This window comes from Populus trichocarpa, chromosome 9 (genome assembly GCF_000002775.5).
Source record: "Populus trichocarpa isolate Nisqually-1 chromosome 9, P.trichocarpa_v4.1, whole genome shotgun sequence".
NCBI classification, from domain to species: Eukaryota; Viridiplantae; Streptophyta; class Magnoliopsida; order Malpighiales; family Salicaceae; genus Populus; species Populus trichocarpa.
Window position 1 is genome coordinate 4,262,428 of NC_037293.2, and position 18,411 is coordinate 4,280,838.

Sequence of the window (18,411 nt, forward strand, 5' to 3'; positions counted from 1 at the left end):
CCGATACAGCTTGCGTGTATCTTGACTAATCTCACGAGCCTTGAAGTTAACGATCATGTAAGCCGCCAGTGGCTCTAAGATTTGTGAGACTCGAACTGGTGATCTCTGTGAAGTAAACTCAGGGTCTGACTAGTTAAACTATACCTCTTATAGGTTTTTTTTTTTTACTTCAAGGGTTGTGGTTGTTTTAGGCAGGCAGGGATTATTTACGGTGTTTCACGTTATCACAATATAATAATAATATTTTTTTAAAATATATTAAAATAATTTTTTTTATTTTTAAAATTATTTTTAATATGAAAATATCAAAATCATTTGAAAAATAAAAAAATAAAAATATTTCTAACATCTTTAAAAATATTTTTAAAATGTAAAAACAAACTCCTTTCGGTAATGCTTTTGCTAATGGCATCTGCCTCTTCTGCTGACTTTGAGTTGCAGTTTATTAACGAGGACTTTGAATGTGCCTAATCTTGCTAGTCCGTCTTCCACACATAAACCATCGATCTCACATGAGATCTGAGTATTGTCATTTGTCAAGGAGAAACTTGGGAGCGTTAACGTTGTCATAGACGAAGCCACCAGTTTAGGCGTGATTGTTGAAGACGATCACTTTTGCCTTGAACTGGCTTGCAAAATGTGGTCTAATTTCTCAAGCTCCTTTATGATCATGTGTCCCCTCTCCATCAACATACGTTTTTTTCTAGGAGGGGTCAAAACTAATTAAGTTTTACTATTTTTAGCTTTAAAATTTAATTTTTATTTTCTTTTTTACAAAGACATGAAATCATATGCTGTGTCACATAGAGAGAAAGAGCACAAATCTGGGTTAGGAAAAGGATCCCCGGGCTCAGCAAGATTGATTGCATTTGGGCGAGAAGAAAGGTAACATAACCGTAAGCATGTGGGCATAGAAAACTTTGGCGAGGATATTGACAAGAAGATGTGCCCTCACAATCCTCAGCTATCTATACATACACACATGGTCCTTCACTCCCATGTGATCTTCTAAAATATTGTACTACTAATATAAATACTTGAATGCATATCCTGAAATTAATGTGGAGGGCTGTGACCTCATTTGTTTTAACAAAAAAAGAAAAAAAAAAGAAGAAATTTCCTTCAATTTGGATCATATTGGATGGTGAAGATCTTTTCTAGTATGAACAGATGTTGATTTCTTTATGCTTATAGCTAGAAAAGTACACGAATACTTGAACGGTACAAAAGTGTGTGAATCCAACTAGCAAGATTGAGAGAATCCCACATCGATGTATTGGTGAAGCACTGGAACAAATTATGCAGATGTTGAGCTGTTGGGTTACAAAAGCGAACCAGACGAGCTGATTTTCTGGAGCAAAGCCTTGCACTTTAATTAGAATATATGGATAGGGACATGGCTCCTTCCTTTACAGAGCCAGTTTGACTAAAGAGGTAGACAAGAGTGTCAGCAATGTCGATGAGTACTGATTCTTCAAGATTGAAGACATGAAATCTATCATGGAAAATCTAGCTGCTGTGTTCTGCATTCTTTGGTCAAAAACCACAAGGCATGGCCACTGGGGTCACCAAACTTAATCTGCAGCCTGCCAGGCTCAAGTCCAAAGTTTTGGCAGAATCAAGATTAGTAGATTCCTTTTACTGCTCAAATTATTATTGTGGCTTAGACAGTTTGAGACCAGGGAAAACAATGTTGAACTGTTCGTCAAATTTTAAATCATCAATCATTTCCTTAATTCTAGACAAGGGAATTTGATTTGGTGAGATTTATACGGGGTTTTTATTTATTTATTTATAAGTGTGTTATGATCAGTTTATGGGTCCACACGATTAAACATGTTGGATAAATTGATTGAAAGATGTAAAATTATGTTTTATTAGTATTTTAGGATAAAAAAATAAATATAGAAAATATAGAATTATGTTAAATTGAGGAAGCATGACAAATATTTTTTTTTTTGTCTCAAGGACCAAAATGAAGTAAACTTATGTTTTTTAAATTGTTCCTAGCATGTGAATTGATAATAGTTCTTTTCAAAAGAGTTAACTTGAATTAATACGAATCTAACCTCTAGACTTGAAAGAAAAACCAATACATAAAATAATGAGAAAAAATTAAAAATAAAATGAGAAAAAGTATGAAAAAATTAAAAAAAAAAAACTTGTGTTGGACTCTTTCCTCACCCCTTTTTCTATAGTAGATTTTGAAAGTTAAAAAGAATATGAATTAATTTTTATTATCATCAAGTGAAAATTTATTCAAATTTATAACAAATAATGTGTCGAAAGAAATATTTTTTCATGAATCAGATTCAAGTTCAAATCCATACCCAAGCCTAGCTAATCTACAGGTGAGTTTAAACCCAAAACCCACTTCGTCTATAATCTTTTCTCTGTAAAAATTTAAGTGTTTTTTGTGTTTAATTTTAACTTTTCAATTACTCACTTTATAAACATCAAATTTTATTTTTTTTAGATAGAATTCTTTTAAAAGGTTTTGAGTTTTATCAAAACATGCTAAACAAAAATTCTTTAAATTAATTTTTCATTCACCCATAATTTATTTAAAACATGTTAAAGAACTTATGTTAAAAATTAAATTCCTACAAAATTTTAACCTAAAAAATAAATAGACTCCACTTTTAATTTGATCTCAAATATACTCAATAATCATGTTTTAATAAATTTTCCAACATCTTCATATATTGAAGCATTTTTATGCCAATTTTCCCTTTTAAATATGCCCCATCAATCATGTTGTAACAAATTTCCCAACATCCTCGTATATGTGAAGCATTTTTATGCCAGTTTTCCCTCCTAAATGTGAAGAAAATTAGAATCCAAAACAATAATTACAAATTGAAACAATAAAGATCTTGGATAGCAAGTGTTTTGACGTTAGCATACATGTTATGATGGAGAGACCCTTGCCCAACCTAATTTACTTAGTCTTTATCACACTGTTAGTTGAATTGTAGGGACCAAACAAATTAATCATGCATTCTAGTCTTGATGAAACACTGCATGCTTGGAGAGATTGGTTTCAGCTATACTCCATCTCTATGTCAAGCTTTTATGTTTCTGAAGCAGGCAGAAAATGGCATCATTCCTGAACATATATAATTTGTCCCCAAGTGCCCACTAGCACCTACATTACGACTGATCTATTCTTTTCCGAAGCCGTAAAGTAATTCCATTTCTTTAAGCTCAAGCCTAACATGTCTTCAATTACGCAGTCAAGTGTAATATTCCTTGATTCCTAGATCCCATCACATAATCTGAGATCTCTAACTAAAGATTCTAAGATTTAACTGCTGGGACGTCTCGAAGACAAGATGTAAAGTTATAAGCAGATTGTTGTTGTTGAATTAGAATTATGTGAACAGAAGGAAAATGAAGCAATCATTACTCGAGGTAACTGCAGGAGTCACCTCCATTAACGGGCTTGTAGACTCTTTTGCACTTCGGCAAAACAAGAGAAGGCAAGATTTCAGTTTGAGCCCACTTTATCAATCACTTAAATTCAAAAAAAAGAAAAGAAAAGGACAACCACAAGTTCACAACAACCAACTTAACTACCCATCATGATGTTTAAAAGAGCAAGATCTTCGGAGCTCCACAAGGAAAATCTAAATGGGGAGGAGTAGGAAAGGATTTAAGGCATAGGAGATGGTGCTGTCAATGATGAGGAGTCACCAGCCACATGCATGCAAAAGACAACATGTCCAACTCGCCATCATTTGCCCTCTTCATTGGGAAAACTTGATTTTTGAATAAAAACTTATTCCTCCACGGCTCCACCACCCACCGTCGTGGGTGCATTCAGAATTATAATACCACCCACATTTTTATTGACATTTGTTTTTTTGTCTCGTGGTGCAATTTCTTAATTATTTTTTACCACCACTTTGCTTCACTCTTCGAGGACTATCGTAGTCTTTATTCTTCATTTTTTTTAAGTTCTGGAACTAGAAATCTTATTTCCAAAGGGAATGAGGAGTTGTTTGAGACAAACTGAGAAAGTCTTTATTCTTTTCAGTCCGGGTTAAAATTCTTAAAATACACAGTATTTTTAACAATTTACTGGCCTAATTCATGATTGTTCGAGAATTAATCGCCTAAATAGAACTCTGGTATTCCATGGATTCCCCATCACAAGACGTAAGACAATGTGTTGTGCTCGTCAAAGACATACATACAAGCAATTCTCTAGGGCAAATTTGAAAACCCAAAAAGAACTATTACTTGCTTCCTCGTCTTCGTACTCTTTTCTAGTTTTAACTTACCAAAGAAACATCTAGCATGGAGACAGGACCAAAAGGGCAGGCTCAGACAAAAAAAAGACAAGTTTAGACCTGGCCCGAATCAGACAATTGTTGTCCGGTCAAGCTTTTGTGCCAGAGGCTCAACGGACAACAAAACATTAGAGAAGGATGGAGAGCTGTTCGAGCAGAGAGAAAGGAATGAAAGATAAAAGAGACCTGCTAACCAAGAAGAAAACAAAGAAAAAGGAGAAAAAAGGATAAGGCACCAGAGCGTCATAGTAGCTATGCATATTAAGTAGAATCCAACTACATAAAAAAAAAATTATTATCAAAAGTTGGAAGAAGCTATGAGCACCGCCCAAAGATTCTGGACTTCTCTACGCATCAAACCTAATTTCTTTAAATTTTTTTAATTTAGTTCTTAATTTTTTAACAACTTTTTAATTTAATCTTCAAATTAGCTTAATCAGACAACATATATGCCAGCAAAAGAAAGAGGTAAAGAAAAAGAAAGGGGAAATGAAGAAAAAAAAGAAGTATTGTCACATACATGCTAGAACCAAACAAAAACCTACCAATATTACATGGCGCCTACTTGATTCTTCATTTCATAAGCTATCAAAGACATCACATAAATGTCAATGCAGCGCCTACCTTGTCAATACAATGAATACCCTATCTCACAAATTGACAATACGATGTTTATATAAACACTCAATTTACAAGTTTTTAAGTTGTCTATGCAATAAAAGTGATTATTTTTTATGATTATATTTGCGACTCCACTCTACACTAAACAATTTCATGTAACTGAAGGTGTATAAATGTCCAAGGTTACTAGGTAATAACATAGACCACAATGCAAATAGACATTCTATGTTTACTAACTTAAGTATCGGTATGTCTCGTATTCCAATAAAAGACTTGTTTAGGAGGAGTTCATAAGCCATAGACGCAGAGTGACTTTAAAAAAATAAATCCTTCGAAACTCATTGCAACAGTTGTGGAAAGGTCTGGGGTTCATTTTGAGGTTTTTCGAATTTCATCACATGGTATGTTGAAAAAGAAGAAGAAGAAGAAGAAGAGCTCCCATGGTCATCGAGTATTTCAAACTCGGTTTCCATTCATGGAGATGCTGGCGCCTAAAAACAAAAGAATAATGAAAAGAAACGTAGGACGTGATGCTATTAAAGGAGGACTGAAGAGAAAGCAAGGAGCCCTTAGAAGGATGCACAAGGTGCCAGACTGCCAGTTTTAATCAGTAACATCCTGGATAATGAATAAGGCACCAAATCGGAACAATTTTAGTGTCTGATGGAAATGTTTTACAGGCATCATTTCCCAATTTGTTAGATGCTTTGAACGTTCGTTGGGGGAACTGTAGTTTCTACTGCGGCAATTGACACTATCCCATCATAAGAATAACGAAATAGAGATTTGGGATGCTTCCAATACATCTTATTTTGTGTCAGAAGATACCAGGATCTAATACTGATACACATGTCCAAGAAGCCAATACTCTGGCTGCACAGTAGTTGGATCAAGTGATGATCCCGCACGCACGACGGTAATCCTATAGCAGGCCAGGCCAGTGGCATATGATATATCATGGTACAGAGGACCTGCCGCGGTGCAAAACATAGGGATCACACTGGTCAATCTCCTCTCGATAACGCTGAAGGAGTGAGTTCCTTCAATGTTTAATCTGCACTCGACGCCTCAACTCCAAATCAAGAAATTGCTCAACAAGCGGATGCCTTCTATAAACTTTCATTTCCAAGGTCCCTTCATATGCATATGGACGACAGAGCAGAGGAGCCGATAGATGGAGTGGAGGTGGGTGTCACCTTTGAGGTGCCACCGGAGATGCATATGCTTTCCTTTCATAAGGATCATGACCTTCTATATACAACCTGTCCCTGGAAAAAGCACAGTGCCTCTCTTATTCTCGATGTCACTTCCTAGTCCTGTTAGGGTCCCCGGGTGTAAGTTGTTATGCTTTGCGACGCTGCTTCCTAGTCCCCTCTCAGCCTGTAAATGAAAGGGTTTCTGCTCTGGAATTACGGTGCAAGCATTTCACCTTGGATCCCTTGCTGGCAGCAAGGGAAAGCTGACACAAGTTGCTCACCTATTGAGCAGTGTAAGATGTATCCATCGCTTATGGAAAACAAACAAGGATGTAAGAAATGAAAGAAACGTTATGGATTTGATGAAATGGTTATTTAATGAGTCGCAAATGAGAAAAATAAAGCTTTTCAACTTATTTCAGACTAGGAATCAAGAGTTCAACACAAATCAGAAAAGAAGAAAAAACTTGGGTCTGTCCTAACAGCTCGGGGAGCTTCTCTTGATCTGCATTGTGGGCTACGGGAACTCTTAACGAAGGCATTGATGGCAGTGCAAAACTTCAGTGATATATAGTAGTGCTTACAGAGTTAAAGAGTTGTTCTTCAACAAGACACAGCAATTTCTAAGAGGAAGAAATTGATCAAACTATATGATCGAACATCGCCAAGATAATAACAAAAAAAAATTAAGAAATATTAAAAAGCTTATCATCTCCAAATTTTTAAATTGCAACGTAAGTATTATTGGTGTGGTGATAAATACATAAACAAAGAGGCCTCGCCAGTTTCTGCCAAACTTCAAAATCAACGGAACGAGCAGAGAGAGGAGATTGTTTGCAGCTGCAAAACTTTTAGTTTGGCTGGGTTGGGAACTTGCACAGGGTAATTCTTTCAATTCACCTATGAATCAACCTCAACCTGAACCACATCCCATGACACTGTACCGACCACGCCACCAGTAGTAACTGGTGGAGGCATATTAAAAGCCACTAACTGTACGGCATTTAAATCAAACAAGGAAAGGGTTCTTTTGGTTGCGGTTGATATCATTCTATCAACTGCGAGTATTCTAACTCAGAATTTCAGAATTTAGGTCCCCACCACTGATGGTTAACTTTGTGATGCTCTCTAAAGAAAATGAGGTCCTGATTTCAAGGCCTACTCTTGTCATCCAAGGAATCAAAAAGAGAATTTTTGAACTACTCAAAGTATAGAAAACCCATGAGATTGGTACTGTTAGTGGCGACCATAGATAGATATTTTTTTAACATTTGCATAAATGAATCATATGTATATTAACAAATTTGTTAAACAACATATTTCGAGCAATCTTGTTCATCTCTTGTGTATATATGCAGATCAACTGCAAAGTTGAGCGCACAGCATCTGAACTTTGGAAGAGTCATTATTAGACAAATCATACATGTTGCTTTTCCCGTTGCTCAAGCACGTCAACTTCAATTGACTTCCAAGTTCCATCGACTAGAAAAACAACACATACACGAACACAGGAATTAAAAGGCACGATACAACAGTAATCTTTGCACAATGCACCACATAGATAAACACACAAACACCAATACACAGTCAGATATATATCCACTTTAGAAATGATTTTTGTCAGTTCGAAAATTTTTAATGTCATTAATGAGAACACAAAGCAGGAGCCTTCCATGCTATTCTGTTGAAAGGCTATGCGCCCATACCTAAATTCTCATACCAATACATGTTTGGTTTCCAATATTATAAATGGCCACAAGCAGGAGGATTTTAAACTATTTTTTTTTCAAAAAAAAAAACTTTTTTAGCTACAGCTTTATCCACCGAAGTTTAATCCGACACTTATCACTATCAAGAAACATATCCGAATAGAAAACTAAACTGATGAAGAGAATACAAGAAAAGGAAGAAGTGTGGTGGGAAGGGGTATAGTTACCTGACAATAAACTTGCTGTGATTTGCAGCTCCATAACGAAGAAGGGACGCAGCTCAAATAATGACACCATGAACAGTTATTATTCACATTAACTCCTCGAAACAGTGCTACCAGACCAAGAGTAAATCTGAAATAATTGCATTATGCTTGATAAGAAGACTTCTAAATTTAACGATGCTTTACATCTGAAAGCAAACTCAAATGAACCCATTACATACGGTGAACAAAACAGCTAGAGATGCATTCTCTCCACATTTTGTTGGTAACTTAATTGGGGACCAAGCATGGTAATAATTGAGGAGATTAAAGGCAACAAATAACTTCCCAGTCAACTATTTCAGTCTCACTCAGCTAAATAGAGCCCGTGCGCCAAAATACAATACCTCTTTTAATCATAGAGATGCAACCACCAACATTTACACAAGCACATTTCAAAATCCAAACAACGAAAAGTAACTTACCCAATGATGAGTACTATCAGAGATATAACCCACAGTACATACTGATATGTCTGGTGTTTAGATTGAGCTGGGGGTGCAATGTATCCTGGAGGACATGTTTTTTGGTTAATCCACTTAAACTGGGGGCGAATTAAGAATACAAAACCCAGAAAAAACCCGGAAAGAAATCCTCCAATATGAGCAAAGTTGTCCACATGTGGGAGGAGTCCAACTGCTAGGTTTACTGCAATGATGCAAAGGAGAGTCAACAGTGCTGCGAACTGCACACAAAAATCTGCAAGCGTAAGACAACTGGGCTACATATATAGCGAACTCAAAACTGAAAAATTACAAGGAAACCCTTTTTTATTCGAGGCAGTCAAATGTACCTTATTTGCATATATGGTCCAATTGGTAATCAGCTCTGAAAGCATGCCTCCTAGCAAACCAAAAAGTGCACCAGAGGCACCAACAGAGATACCAGTCTGAATAAACAAAGCCGACAACAAACTCCCGCCGAAGCCAGATATGACATAGACCAACCCAACTCGCACTGTAATAATGGAAATTGAAAAGGTAAATTATAATTTTGAATCATGAAAGTATAACTAAATAACAAAATGAAGCAATTCCATTCGTGAGCTCAGGGATTCTTTCCCACTGCTATTATTTCTTTTAGATTATCATCCTCCATAAAAATCATTAGGCACATTTATTGATCTTCAATTAGAATCCATTCAACTGCTACAGAAAATTCCTAGCATATGACTGCAGTCATCAGGCAATTAAATATTGAAAGAATTCATTTTGAATTTTTCGCTTCGCACTGTAAATACATAGAATTATCAGTGGCATTCCAGAGATGTTTTTAAAAGCTTTCTGCTCAAACCAGGCAACATCATAAAATTAAGATGTTTTTATAAGTATTTCAATCCGATTACGTTTCTTTCCACATTGAAAAGCAAAAAGGAACATAATTCAATGCTGTCTTGAGCACATTTACAAACACATGTCCCGTGGTGAAAGTTGTGATCTTCGGAGAAACTTGTTGACTTAAGCAGACATATGATTCGAACAAAATTAACAACAGAGGTAAAATACATACAGAACCCAAATTCTTGCTCAAGACGAATTCCAATGAAGAGAAGACTCAGCATGTTGGCAAGGACATGGAAGACTCCAGCATGTAACCATATGCAAGAAATGAGGCGCCAACTCTGGTGTTTATGCACCACTCTGTTCACATCTAAAGCTCCCATTTTCTCCAAACTGCCCAAAAAAGAAAGAAATAAACAAATCCATTCAAAATCTTAATAAAAACCCAAGAAAACATCCTGATTAATATTTAGAGAGGACTCACGTGGAAGAGGAGGGGCCAAGAAGGGGATTTTCTTTGAGAGGCTGAAAGGAGAATCTGCCCAAAGAAGGAGCAACACAAGAGCCAGAATTGGAGGGGCAATCATTGACATACATGACGGCAATAAAGACAGCAACGTTAGCCACCACAAATAAAGGGACAAGCCATGGCACCCAATTCTTGAAAACAGATTGGTTCTGGAACTGGCTCGGGTGCGGTGGTGAGCCTGCCGGGGTGTTTGCCTGCCTTGGATGCACCTTTATCTCCACACTGTCGTTCCCTGCTTCCCCTCTCCCCATCATCTTTTTTTTTAAAAAAAAAAAATTTGTTGAATTTGGGGTTTTCCTTCAGCAGAAGATTGACATTGTTGGTACAGATGGAGAGGGATAGAGGGTGGCTGAGCGGGTAAGGTTCTTTGGTTTGGATTCGGCTTTTTGTTTTTGGCAGTGAGAGAAGAGAAAACAAATTAATTTGGTTAATTTATTGGGTGTGTAATAACAATCGGTTTGCTTCAGCTTTCATTAGTATCTTTGTGTTACTCATTCCACACGTTTTCAGACAGATTTGCATTTGCCTCGCTGTGTTCTTGTTTTTTCATTGAATGACAAGTAAGAGATCCGTCCAAATTAAGACAAAATATTTCTCTCTCTGAAAGCTTGTCCGAACGTGTGTGGAAGTCTGTTTAATTTTTGAAGTATTTTTTATTTAAAAATATATTAAAATAATATTTTTTATTTTTAAAAAATTATACATTAAAATAATTTGAAAATAAAAAAATTTATTTTTTAAAAAATACTTTTGAAACTTAAAAATAAACATTTTATTATATATAAAAAGAAAAAGACGTGTGAATGGAAATCTTGAACCACAAAATAAGATTTTGATTTATTTAGGAAAGCAACACTACTATAGTGATGTTCAATGTATGATTCTAAGGCAAGTCCGGCTGCTTAAATTCTTCGGAATTATTAATATGGGTCAAGCAAGCAAGAATTTCTTGCATTTAAATCTTAGCAAACAAGTTAAATTACTTTCAAAATGGCTAAAAATAAGACATCTTATGGATTAAGAATGCGTTTTGCACCGCGTTTCTAAAAAATTCAATTTTTTTTTAAAATTTAATATGATTTGTACGTTTTGGATCATTTTGATGTGCTGATATCAAAAATAATTTTTAAAAAATAAAAAAAATCATTAGCATGTATTTCGGTACAAAAAATTATTTGAAAAGTAACTACTACCACACTACCAAGCCCGTTTATTTTTTATTTTTTAGGTTCAGCCAAACCTTGCCTAATACACGTTCCTAAAATGTAGTCTGTTTGACTAATCACTAGACTGCGAATCAACATCTACTCATCATAATGCATAGTTAGTGATGCGAATTGAAGGGTAAAAATTATAGAATACACGTGGAAAAAAATAAAAAAACTAAAATTAGATTTTACTGATAAAAACTTTACATAATAATATATCAAAATTACTAGAATGAACCCATATTCAATGATTATAAAAAATCACAAATAAAAAATATAAAACAAATCATGAAGACAATTATTTTTTAACAAGTCAAAATAATTTAATGAAAAATAAAAAAAATATGAGTTCTGCTTGCATACAAATATTATTTTGAAACCAAAGTCAATAAAGAAAATATAAATACAAGTTAAATAATAAGTAAAAATATTCTAAATAAGACTAAAAAATTATTATTATTTTTAATAAAATAAAAAAATTCTAAATTAACTTGGAAGTTAATATAAATCTCACAGTAATTTCTAGGTTTTATTCCAAGTCTTTTTAAAATCTAATCACTATAAAATTTTAATTATATATAAAAAAAATCTCTAATTTTTTTAGTAAAATATCATTTGATTAGATAAAAAATAATGATTGTTATTATCTATTAGTCAAATCTTCTATCTCGCTTTCTTCGTTCAAATGTGTGCAAAAATTATTATAATCCAATAAAAATTATACAGAAATAAAAGGCAAATCAAACCTAAAAAAAGTTAAAAACCCACTAAAATGGATGTTCGGCTCTAGCAGCCCTCATCCTCCACCCACATAATAGGCTCCTTACACGTGGCACCCCATCCCTTATTGCGTTTTCTATGGTTTTTTGTTTTTTTATTTTATGCGAGAAACCATTCAGGATCTTCACTGAAGAAAAAACAGAGTGATATGAACTATTGATCCAAACTCATGACCTGCTTCTACGAATTAATAAATGTCATTATTTCTTTTTATATTTGAAGTTGGACCCTGCTATTTAAAAATGAAGAATAAAACATTATTAGTTATGTAGAGCGTTTGGTAATGTGATTGTGAGTGAGGTTCCACAAGTATTACCATTTGGTTAAGAAAAAAAAAATATTTTATACTGATAGGACCTATCAATTTTATAGTTGTGCCGCAGGTTTTGTAAAAGCAGCATTTTGCTGCTTCTCGTGTGGGAGGAATCACTGAAGTGGAGCCATGCTCTACTGTTCAGTGGAGCATGGCTCCACTATTCACGTGAATAGTGGAGGCATTCTCCACTGTTCCGCCTGGATGAGTTCGGCTCAAAGTTAAAAATGTATTGAACCGGGTCCGACCCGATAAAATAAAAATAAAAATAATTATTTTTTATTTTTAATTGTGTTTTATTCGAAAAACTAATGTTAAACATTATTCAATAACACTACATAAATTAGACGAAGATCGCTTGATGACGTAGCATTTGCAGAATTTTATTGCAATCCAAATTTTGTTCCTGATTATATTTTACCTGATATTGTTGCGCTCTTAAAAAATTTATGAAAACTGTAGTCCTTGTCGGATGTATTTCATACGTAATGAAATTGTAGATAATTTAATGGAACAATATAAAATATTTTATATAAAGTATTATTTATTTCATGATATAATGTCAATAGTTAAATCTATAATATTTAAATTAAAAACCATCAATATATATATATATATATATATAATATTTTATAACCTCAATTTAAAAAATATTTTTTTAACAAAACACATTAAATTACTTTTTACTTAACCTTAATTTCAACTATAATTTTAACTAAATATATATTTTTTCAAACCACAATCACAGAAATAACCACAGTATCAAACACATCCAGCATGGGGGAATTAAAATAAAATAAAATGAATTTAAACTCTTGGATGGCAGATTCATTGATTTGACTAATGGCTGATTCTTTGGTGCATTTCCTGCTGTCGTGAATCCTTTCAATCTCTTGCCAGTTCTTGCAGGAACTTGCCTTGTGCTTGACTTTGATCTGCCCAGCACATTTTACTTTTAGTGATGCTGGTTCTGATAACTCTGAGCCCATTTTCTTGGTTTTGGTCCGTAAGAGAGGATTGGCTCGGCTTCCACCACCCCTAGGGCTGAATTTCTTCAAGTGATGGGCTGTCTTTGTCAGTGGCGGCGGCGGTTCTGGTGGGGTTTGCTGGGTTCTGCTGGCCTTGCAAGGTTGTAAATGGGTTTGGGCATTAATGTTAGATGGGCTCCAGAAGGAAAACATACTAACAAATCTGCTGATGGAGCTCTCCCGGTTTCTCTAACCTTTCATTTTGATCTTTTTTTTCCAGCTTAATTCGAACTAATAACTCAATTCCTCGTTTTCTTGTTTAGTTCTTTTCTGTAGATCTTGAGGTTGATCAACCATGTGGCTTTTTGGGTTCTGATGGGTCTGTGTTAAAGGAAGGTTTTAAAAGAAAGGTGGGAAGAGAATTGAATATTTAAATTTTGCTTCTTACAAGTGATATAATATATTTAAATGTTGTTTTTCTGAAGCGCTAAGATAAAAATATATTATTTTATCAAAATATTAAGTATTTTTTAAATAGTATTATTTTGCCATTTATTTTAACTTCTTGTGCTATTTAAAAAAATCATTAGAAACAAACTAATTAATTATGCATGATTAGCAGGATAATTCAAAGTGCTTAATTTGTTTCATCATTGGAGGCATAGTTGTTAAATTTGACATGGCTGACAGAATTTATCAATGAAATTCATGATTTAAAACTTAAGTTAGTACAGACTTCAAGTTAAATTAGAAAAAAATATTAATTTTACCAATCTCATCTAAGTCAATATCAATGATTTTTTTTAAAAATAAAATAATATTATTTTAATAGAAATAATTAAATTAAATTATTTTATAATTTATAGATTAATTCGATAACCTAATAATCTAATTGATCTTTGAGCAGGTCTTACAAGTGTACCACCTGTAGGTGTTGAGAGAGTGTTTGAAAATGTGATAGCAGTTGTTTTTTAAAGTGCTTTTCATTTCAAAATATATTAAAATAATATTTTTATATTTTTTAAAAATTATTTTTGATATCAGCACATGAAATCTGAAAATATTAAAAATATATTAATTTACAGTAAAATAAAAAATAATTTTTTTTTAATTTTTTTTAAAAATACTTTCAAAATACAATATCAAACACTACTCACGTACTTCCTTGTTATTTGCATGAGTAAATAATCTAGGAGAGCGGCTATCGGCACTGTTTCATTGTCTATTGACACCGCATAAGGTTAGACCGGCCACCACGTAACTTTCTGTACCCTCTCTCACCTCCTCGCACAGACTAGGACCATTAACAAACACGAGCATCATCGTCTCAGGCACCTCCTCTCCTCTGCATCCACTATGTAACATCACTCGATCTAAGCTTATCATCCTGTATATCAATAACACTTGCAACATAGTTAAATGGTTTAGATCTTGAGTTTGATCTTTTATGGTCATGAATTCGAGTTTTTTTTAAGGTTATTAAAGATTTATATAGTAATTAATTTTAGGACTCGTAATTAGAATTAATTGAGGTACACACAAGCTGACTTTATCATTGATGTTTATAAAAAAAAATAAAATTACACCCACAACATCTATCTAATATTGCAAAACTAATTATAATGCCAGTCAGATCACAGAATACAGATCGAGATCAAGAATGCAGCACCACCCCGGCCAATTCAGTACCTTTAACGTACCACCACCGCTATTCCTTATCTGAACCTTCCACCTCGCTCAAGCTCTGCAACACCGGCCCTCAAGCCCCCCCCCCCCCCCCCCCCCACATATCCCAGATCGCGAGAAAAGCACCCCTTCACCGCAGTCATTAAATGCCCGCAAACCCCAATTCTATATGATCGGAATTTGTACCGGTGGGGGGATTCTTCGTGTCGAGACAATAAAGCAAAAGATTTTGTCATTCTTGAATGTCAAGCCATAAGAATTGGATTCTCTAGTCGAAGCTTTTAGTAGTGCAAAACTAAAGCTTGATTTCTATATATAATCCTTTCAGTCATGTAAAATGACATGAGAGGGTGATAAGAATAATAGAAATACTAAGGACTTCATTCGGTATAATTTAAGCTGTTTTTTATTTTATTTTTTTAACTTAAAAAAAGTTTTATGTTTGGTTACAAATAATTTGATTTTGATAAAAAAAAAATGCTATAGAATTCAGTCAATTTTTCTTTCAACTTAATCTAAAAAGTTGTTTTAAATCAATTTTTATCAAATGTATTTTTTACTTAATTATTTATCTTTTAATTATAATTCAAAGTCAATATTACATTTTATATATCATATCAAATAAAACTTTAAATATGTAATCTATACGCACCATGTGTATAATGTTGCCATTGTTGATGAAAAACTAGTGGTTTGAATAATTATTATATTATAGTATAAATTAAAAGAGATGTTATTTTTATTATGCATCATCTTTGTTTTTTTTTCTTTTTAAATCTATTTTTATTTTATTTTTTAATTTAATATTTAAGTTTTTTTAGAGATTGATCTTTTTAATTTATTATGACTTATTTTTATATAATTAACTTAATTTTATAATTTATATTAGAGTTTGATAAGTTAAACAAAAATAAACGGTGTAAAAAGACATCAACCCGTTTAAAATTAGTTTCTTTTCAATTCATCTTCATATGAAATTAGGCTCCTCACCGGAAAATCCCCATCTATTAATATGCTCGATTACAATGAAATTTGAACCACAAGCAAATATTCCATGAATATAAAAATCTTGAGCCGCAAATTAATGTGACAGAATTTTTATTTTTTTTCCTTTCTAAATTAACCTTTTTCAATTGTTTTTCGGCAAAAATAGTCCTCGGAACTTGATGGCCTTACATTCGAGGAGAGTCCTAATCTGTTCTCGATAAGTAAAATATATATACCAACGAAAGACAAGTAAAATATATATACTCTACTCATTTACGAATTAAATAATGCCTTTTTATGAAAGAGATGGTGAGGCCGACATGACATTGGGAATAGGGATGACGATAGCACGTAGTTCTTAAAATGATAACATGTAAACAAGAAGATAAGGAATATTATTGTCATAAATATAAAATATTTTTTTAAAAAAATAAAAAGACAATTTTCCTTGCATGGGGCGACTAACAAGTAAGAAAAATAGGGATGCGGCTCGAAAGGATGGGGCTGGATCACCCTTGTACTAACCAATCCATACAATCATGCCAAAAAAATCAATATATATATATATATATTAAAGTATGTAGATAATAGTTTTTTTTTTCTTGTATTTTCTCATCATACACTAGTAATAGAGTGGTTTCGTTCTCTTTTCTATCACAAGATTTGCATTCTCCTCAACGCTCTTGGTTGGATTCCAACAATCCTTAGCATAATGACATGTCTTTTGACAATTATAGCATTTAACTTTTGATTTGTCAAACTTTCTATCAAATCTGGATCTTGAATTGCTACTGCCAGTTGAACTGATCGACTGGTTATCTTTATTCGGTCGACTGTTTGATCTGTTGAGGTTGCCTCAGCCTCATTTTCCAAATCTTCCTCCTCCTTCTCTATGAGAATATCCAGAATCATCTTGCTTTGAAAAAAGTGCTTGTACACCCACATCCTCTTGAATCTCATTGACTCTTTCTTTATGGAGTTTTTATTTTCCCATTAGACCTTAAATTGAAAAAAATTCATATTTTGCGACTCCTCTATTACGACCACAACATAATAAAACTTCTTTTACAGCGAGCATAGAATCTTCTCTACCACACGTGTCTCTTCCATCATCTCCATATATCTATTCATTTGATTGTATATGGTCTATACTCTTGCAAAGTATTCTAAAATATTCTCTGATTCAAGTATATGTAACTTTTCAAAGTCACCACGTTGTTTTCGTAAACGTACATTTTTTACATTGTCAGCTCATTGGTTTGATTCTTGCAAAGCTTCTCATACTTGCTTGGCAGTGGTTGTGTTAGCTACTATCTCAAAAGTGACGTCATCCAAACATTGGAGGATGATTGTTAGTACTAATTGATCCTTTCTTCGTGCCTTTTGCACGACCTCTCTTTAAGTTGAAGTCAACATTGCTCCATCTATAGACTCAAATTTTTTTTTCAACCGTTTCTCATGCATCTTGGGAACCTAGCCAAGCTTTTACTCGAATGCACCAAGTTTGATAGTTGCTCTTTATCAATCTAGGATATTGAAGTGGAAAAATTGAATTGACCATGTTAAATAATAAAATCTAAGTTTTGATACCACTTGTTGGAAAAGAACGATACGATGTATAATGCTTGAAAAAATAATGGTTTTATGATTCGATAATGTAATAAAAAAAAACTACTTTTTAGATGGAGTATGATATTTGAAGAGAAAGTTGTACCTTTTTTTAATTGCAATTCTAGGAAAATTTAAAAATTACTCCAAAACTTTCAAAAATAAATATATAGCAGTCTGAGAATCATTGTTTTGGATAAGCAACTAGATTCCAAAATCCGTGGATGTTTTGTCAGAAGAGCACTGCGCATAAACCCAAATGGAACGCCACCATTTTCCAATGCGCACCTTAAATTTAAGAAAATTCCCACTCGAAACGTTAGGTGACAAATACATGTGATTCCATTAAGAGTCTATTAATGGAGTTCCTTTGCTATAGAAAAAAAAAAAAAAAAGAACTAGTAAACTGTAAAATTTTATAATACTCAAGCTGATAAAACATAAAAAAAAAGGAGGAAAAATATATCAGATCCCATCAAAAAAATGTTAAGATTTCTTATTTTGTTTCTCTCTACTCTTTGTTTACGAGAGATAAATCCCCTCCCTCTGTAATCTGTATCTATATCTCTATTTCTATAAGTATTTAATTATTATTATTACTATAGCATGAATGCCATGACAATGCTCATAAAGGTTGGTGTTTTGAGCAAATAATAGAGGTCTGATTGATCGTCCAATTTTGCAGCCATTGTAGGAGCCAATACGTGTGAATCCACCCAACACAATAAGATATAAAATAGAAAGAACATCCCAATTGATTTGGTTACTGGTATGAAATTTATTCTGTTGGAGGAAAAAAGATCAGCTTAACTGGCACCCAAGAATCCATCACAGCAAATCAAGAAAAGACTCTGAAGGGCTAGATTCTAGCAGCATTAGAATAAACAAGATGGAAGGAGATCACGAGACAGCACCATTCCATTCTTCAACCCAAAAAGGACCAAAAATAAAAAGATTACGAGAAGACA

At 33.5% G+C, this 18,411-nt stretch overlaps 1 protein-coding gene across 1 annotated transcript; it reads right to left on the reverse strand.

Moving 5' to 3' along the window:
* Positions 1 to 7,321: 7,321 nt before the first annotated feature.
* Positions 7,322 to 10,442, reverse strand: LOC7481533 (RHOMBOID-like protein 1). Its single transcript, XM_002313397.4, has 6 exons — positions 9,849 to 10,442; positions 9,594 to 9,757; positions 8,878 to 9,041; positions 8,510 to 8,769; positions 8,049 to 8,175; positions 7,322 to 7,594 (listed from the first exon to the last, which is right to left on the reverse strand). The coding sequence occupies exons 1-6, from the start codon at positions 10,145 to 10,147 to the stop codon at positions 7,472 to 7,474; spliced, it is 1,137 nt and encodes a 378-aa protein (XP_002313433.3). The 5' UTR covers positions 10,148 to 10,442; the 3' UTR covers positions 7,322 to 7,471.
* Positions 10,443 to 18,411: the final 7,969 nt, after the last annotated feature.

Bases quoted from the DNA above. Each gene is read 5' to 3' on its own strand.
- LOC7481533 (XM_002313397.4), bottom strand. From the start codon at position 10,147: ATGATGGGGAGAGGGGAAGCAGGGAACGACAGTGTGGAGATAAAGGTG. The intron at 8,176-8,509 runs GTAAGTTACTTT...CAATTATTTCAG, and splicing joins CTGATAGTACTCATCATTGG to ATTTACTCTTGGTCTGGTAG. The intron at 7,595-8,048 runs GTAACTATACCC...TTGTTTTTCTAG, and splicing joins CACAGCAAGTTTATTGTCAG to TCGATGGAACTTGGAAGTCA.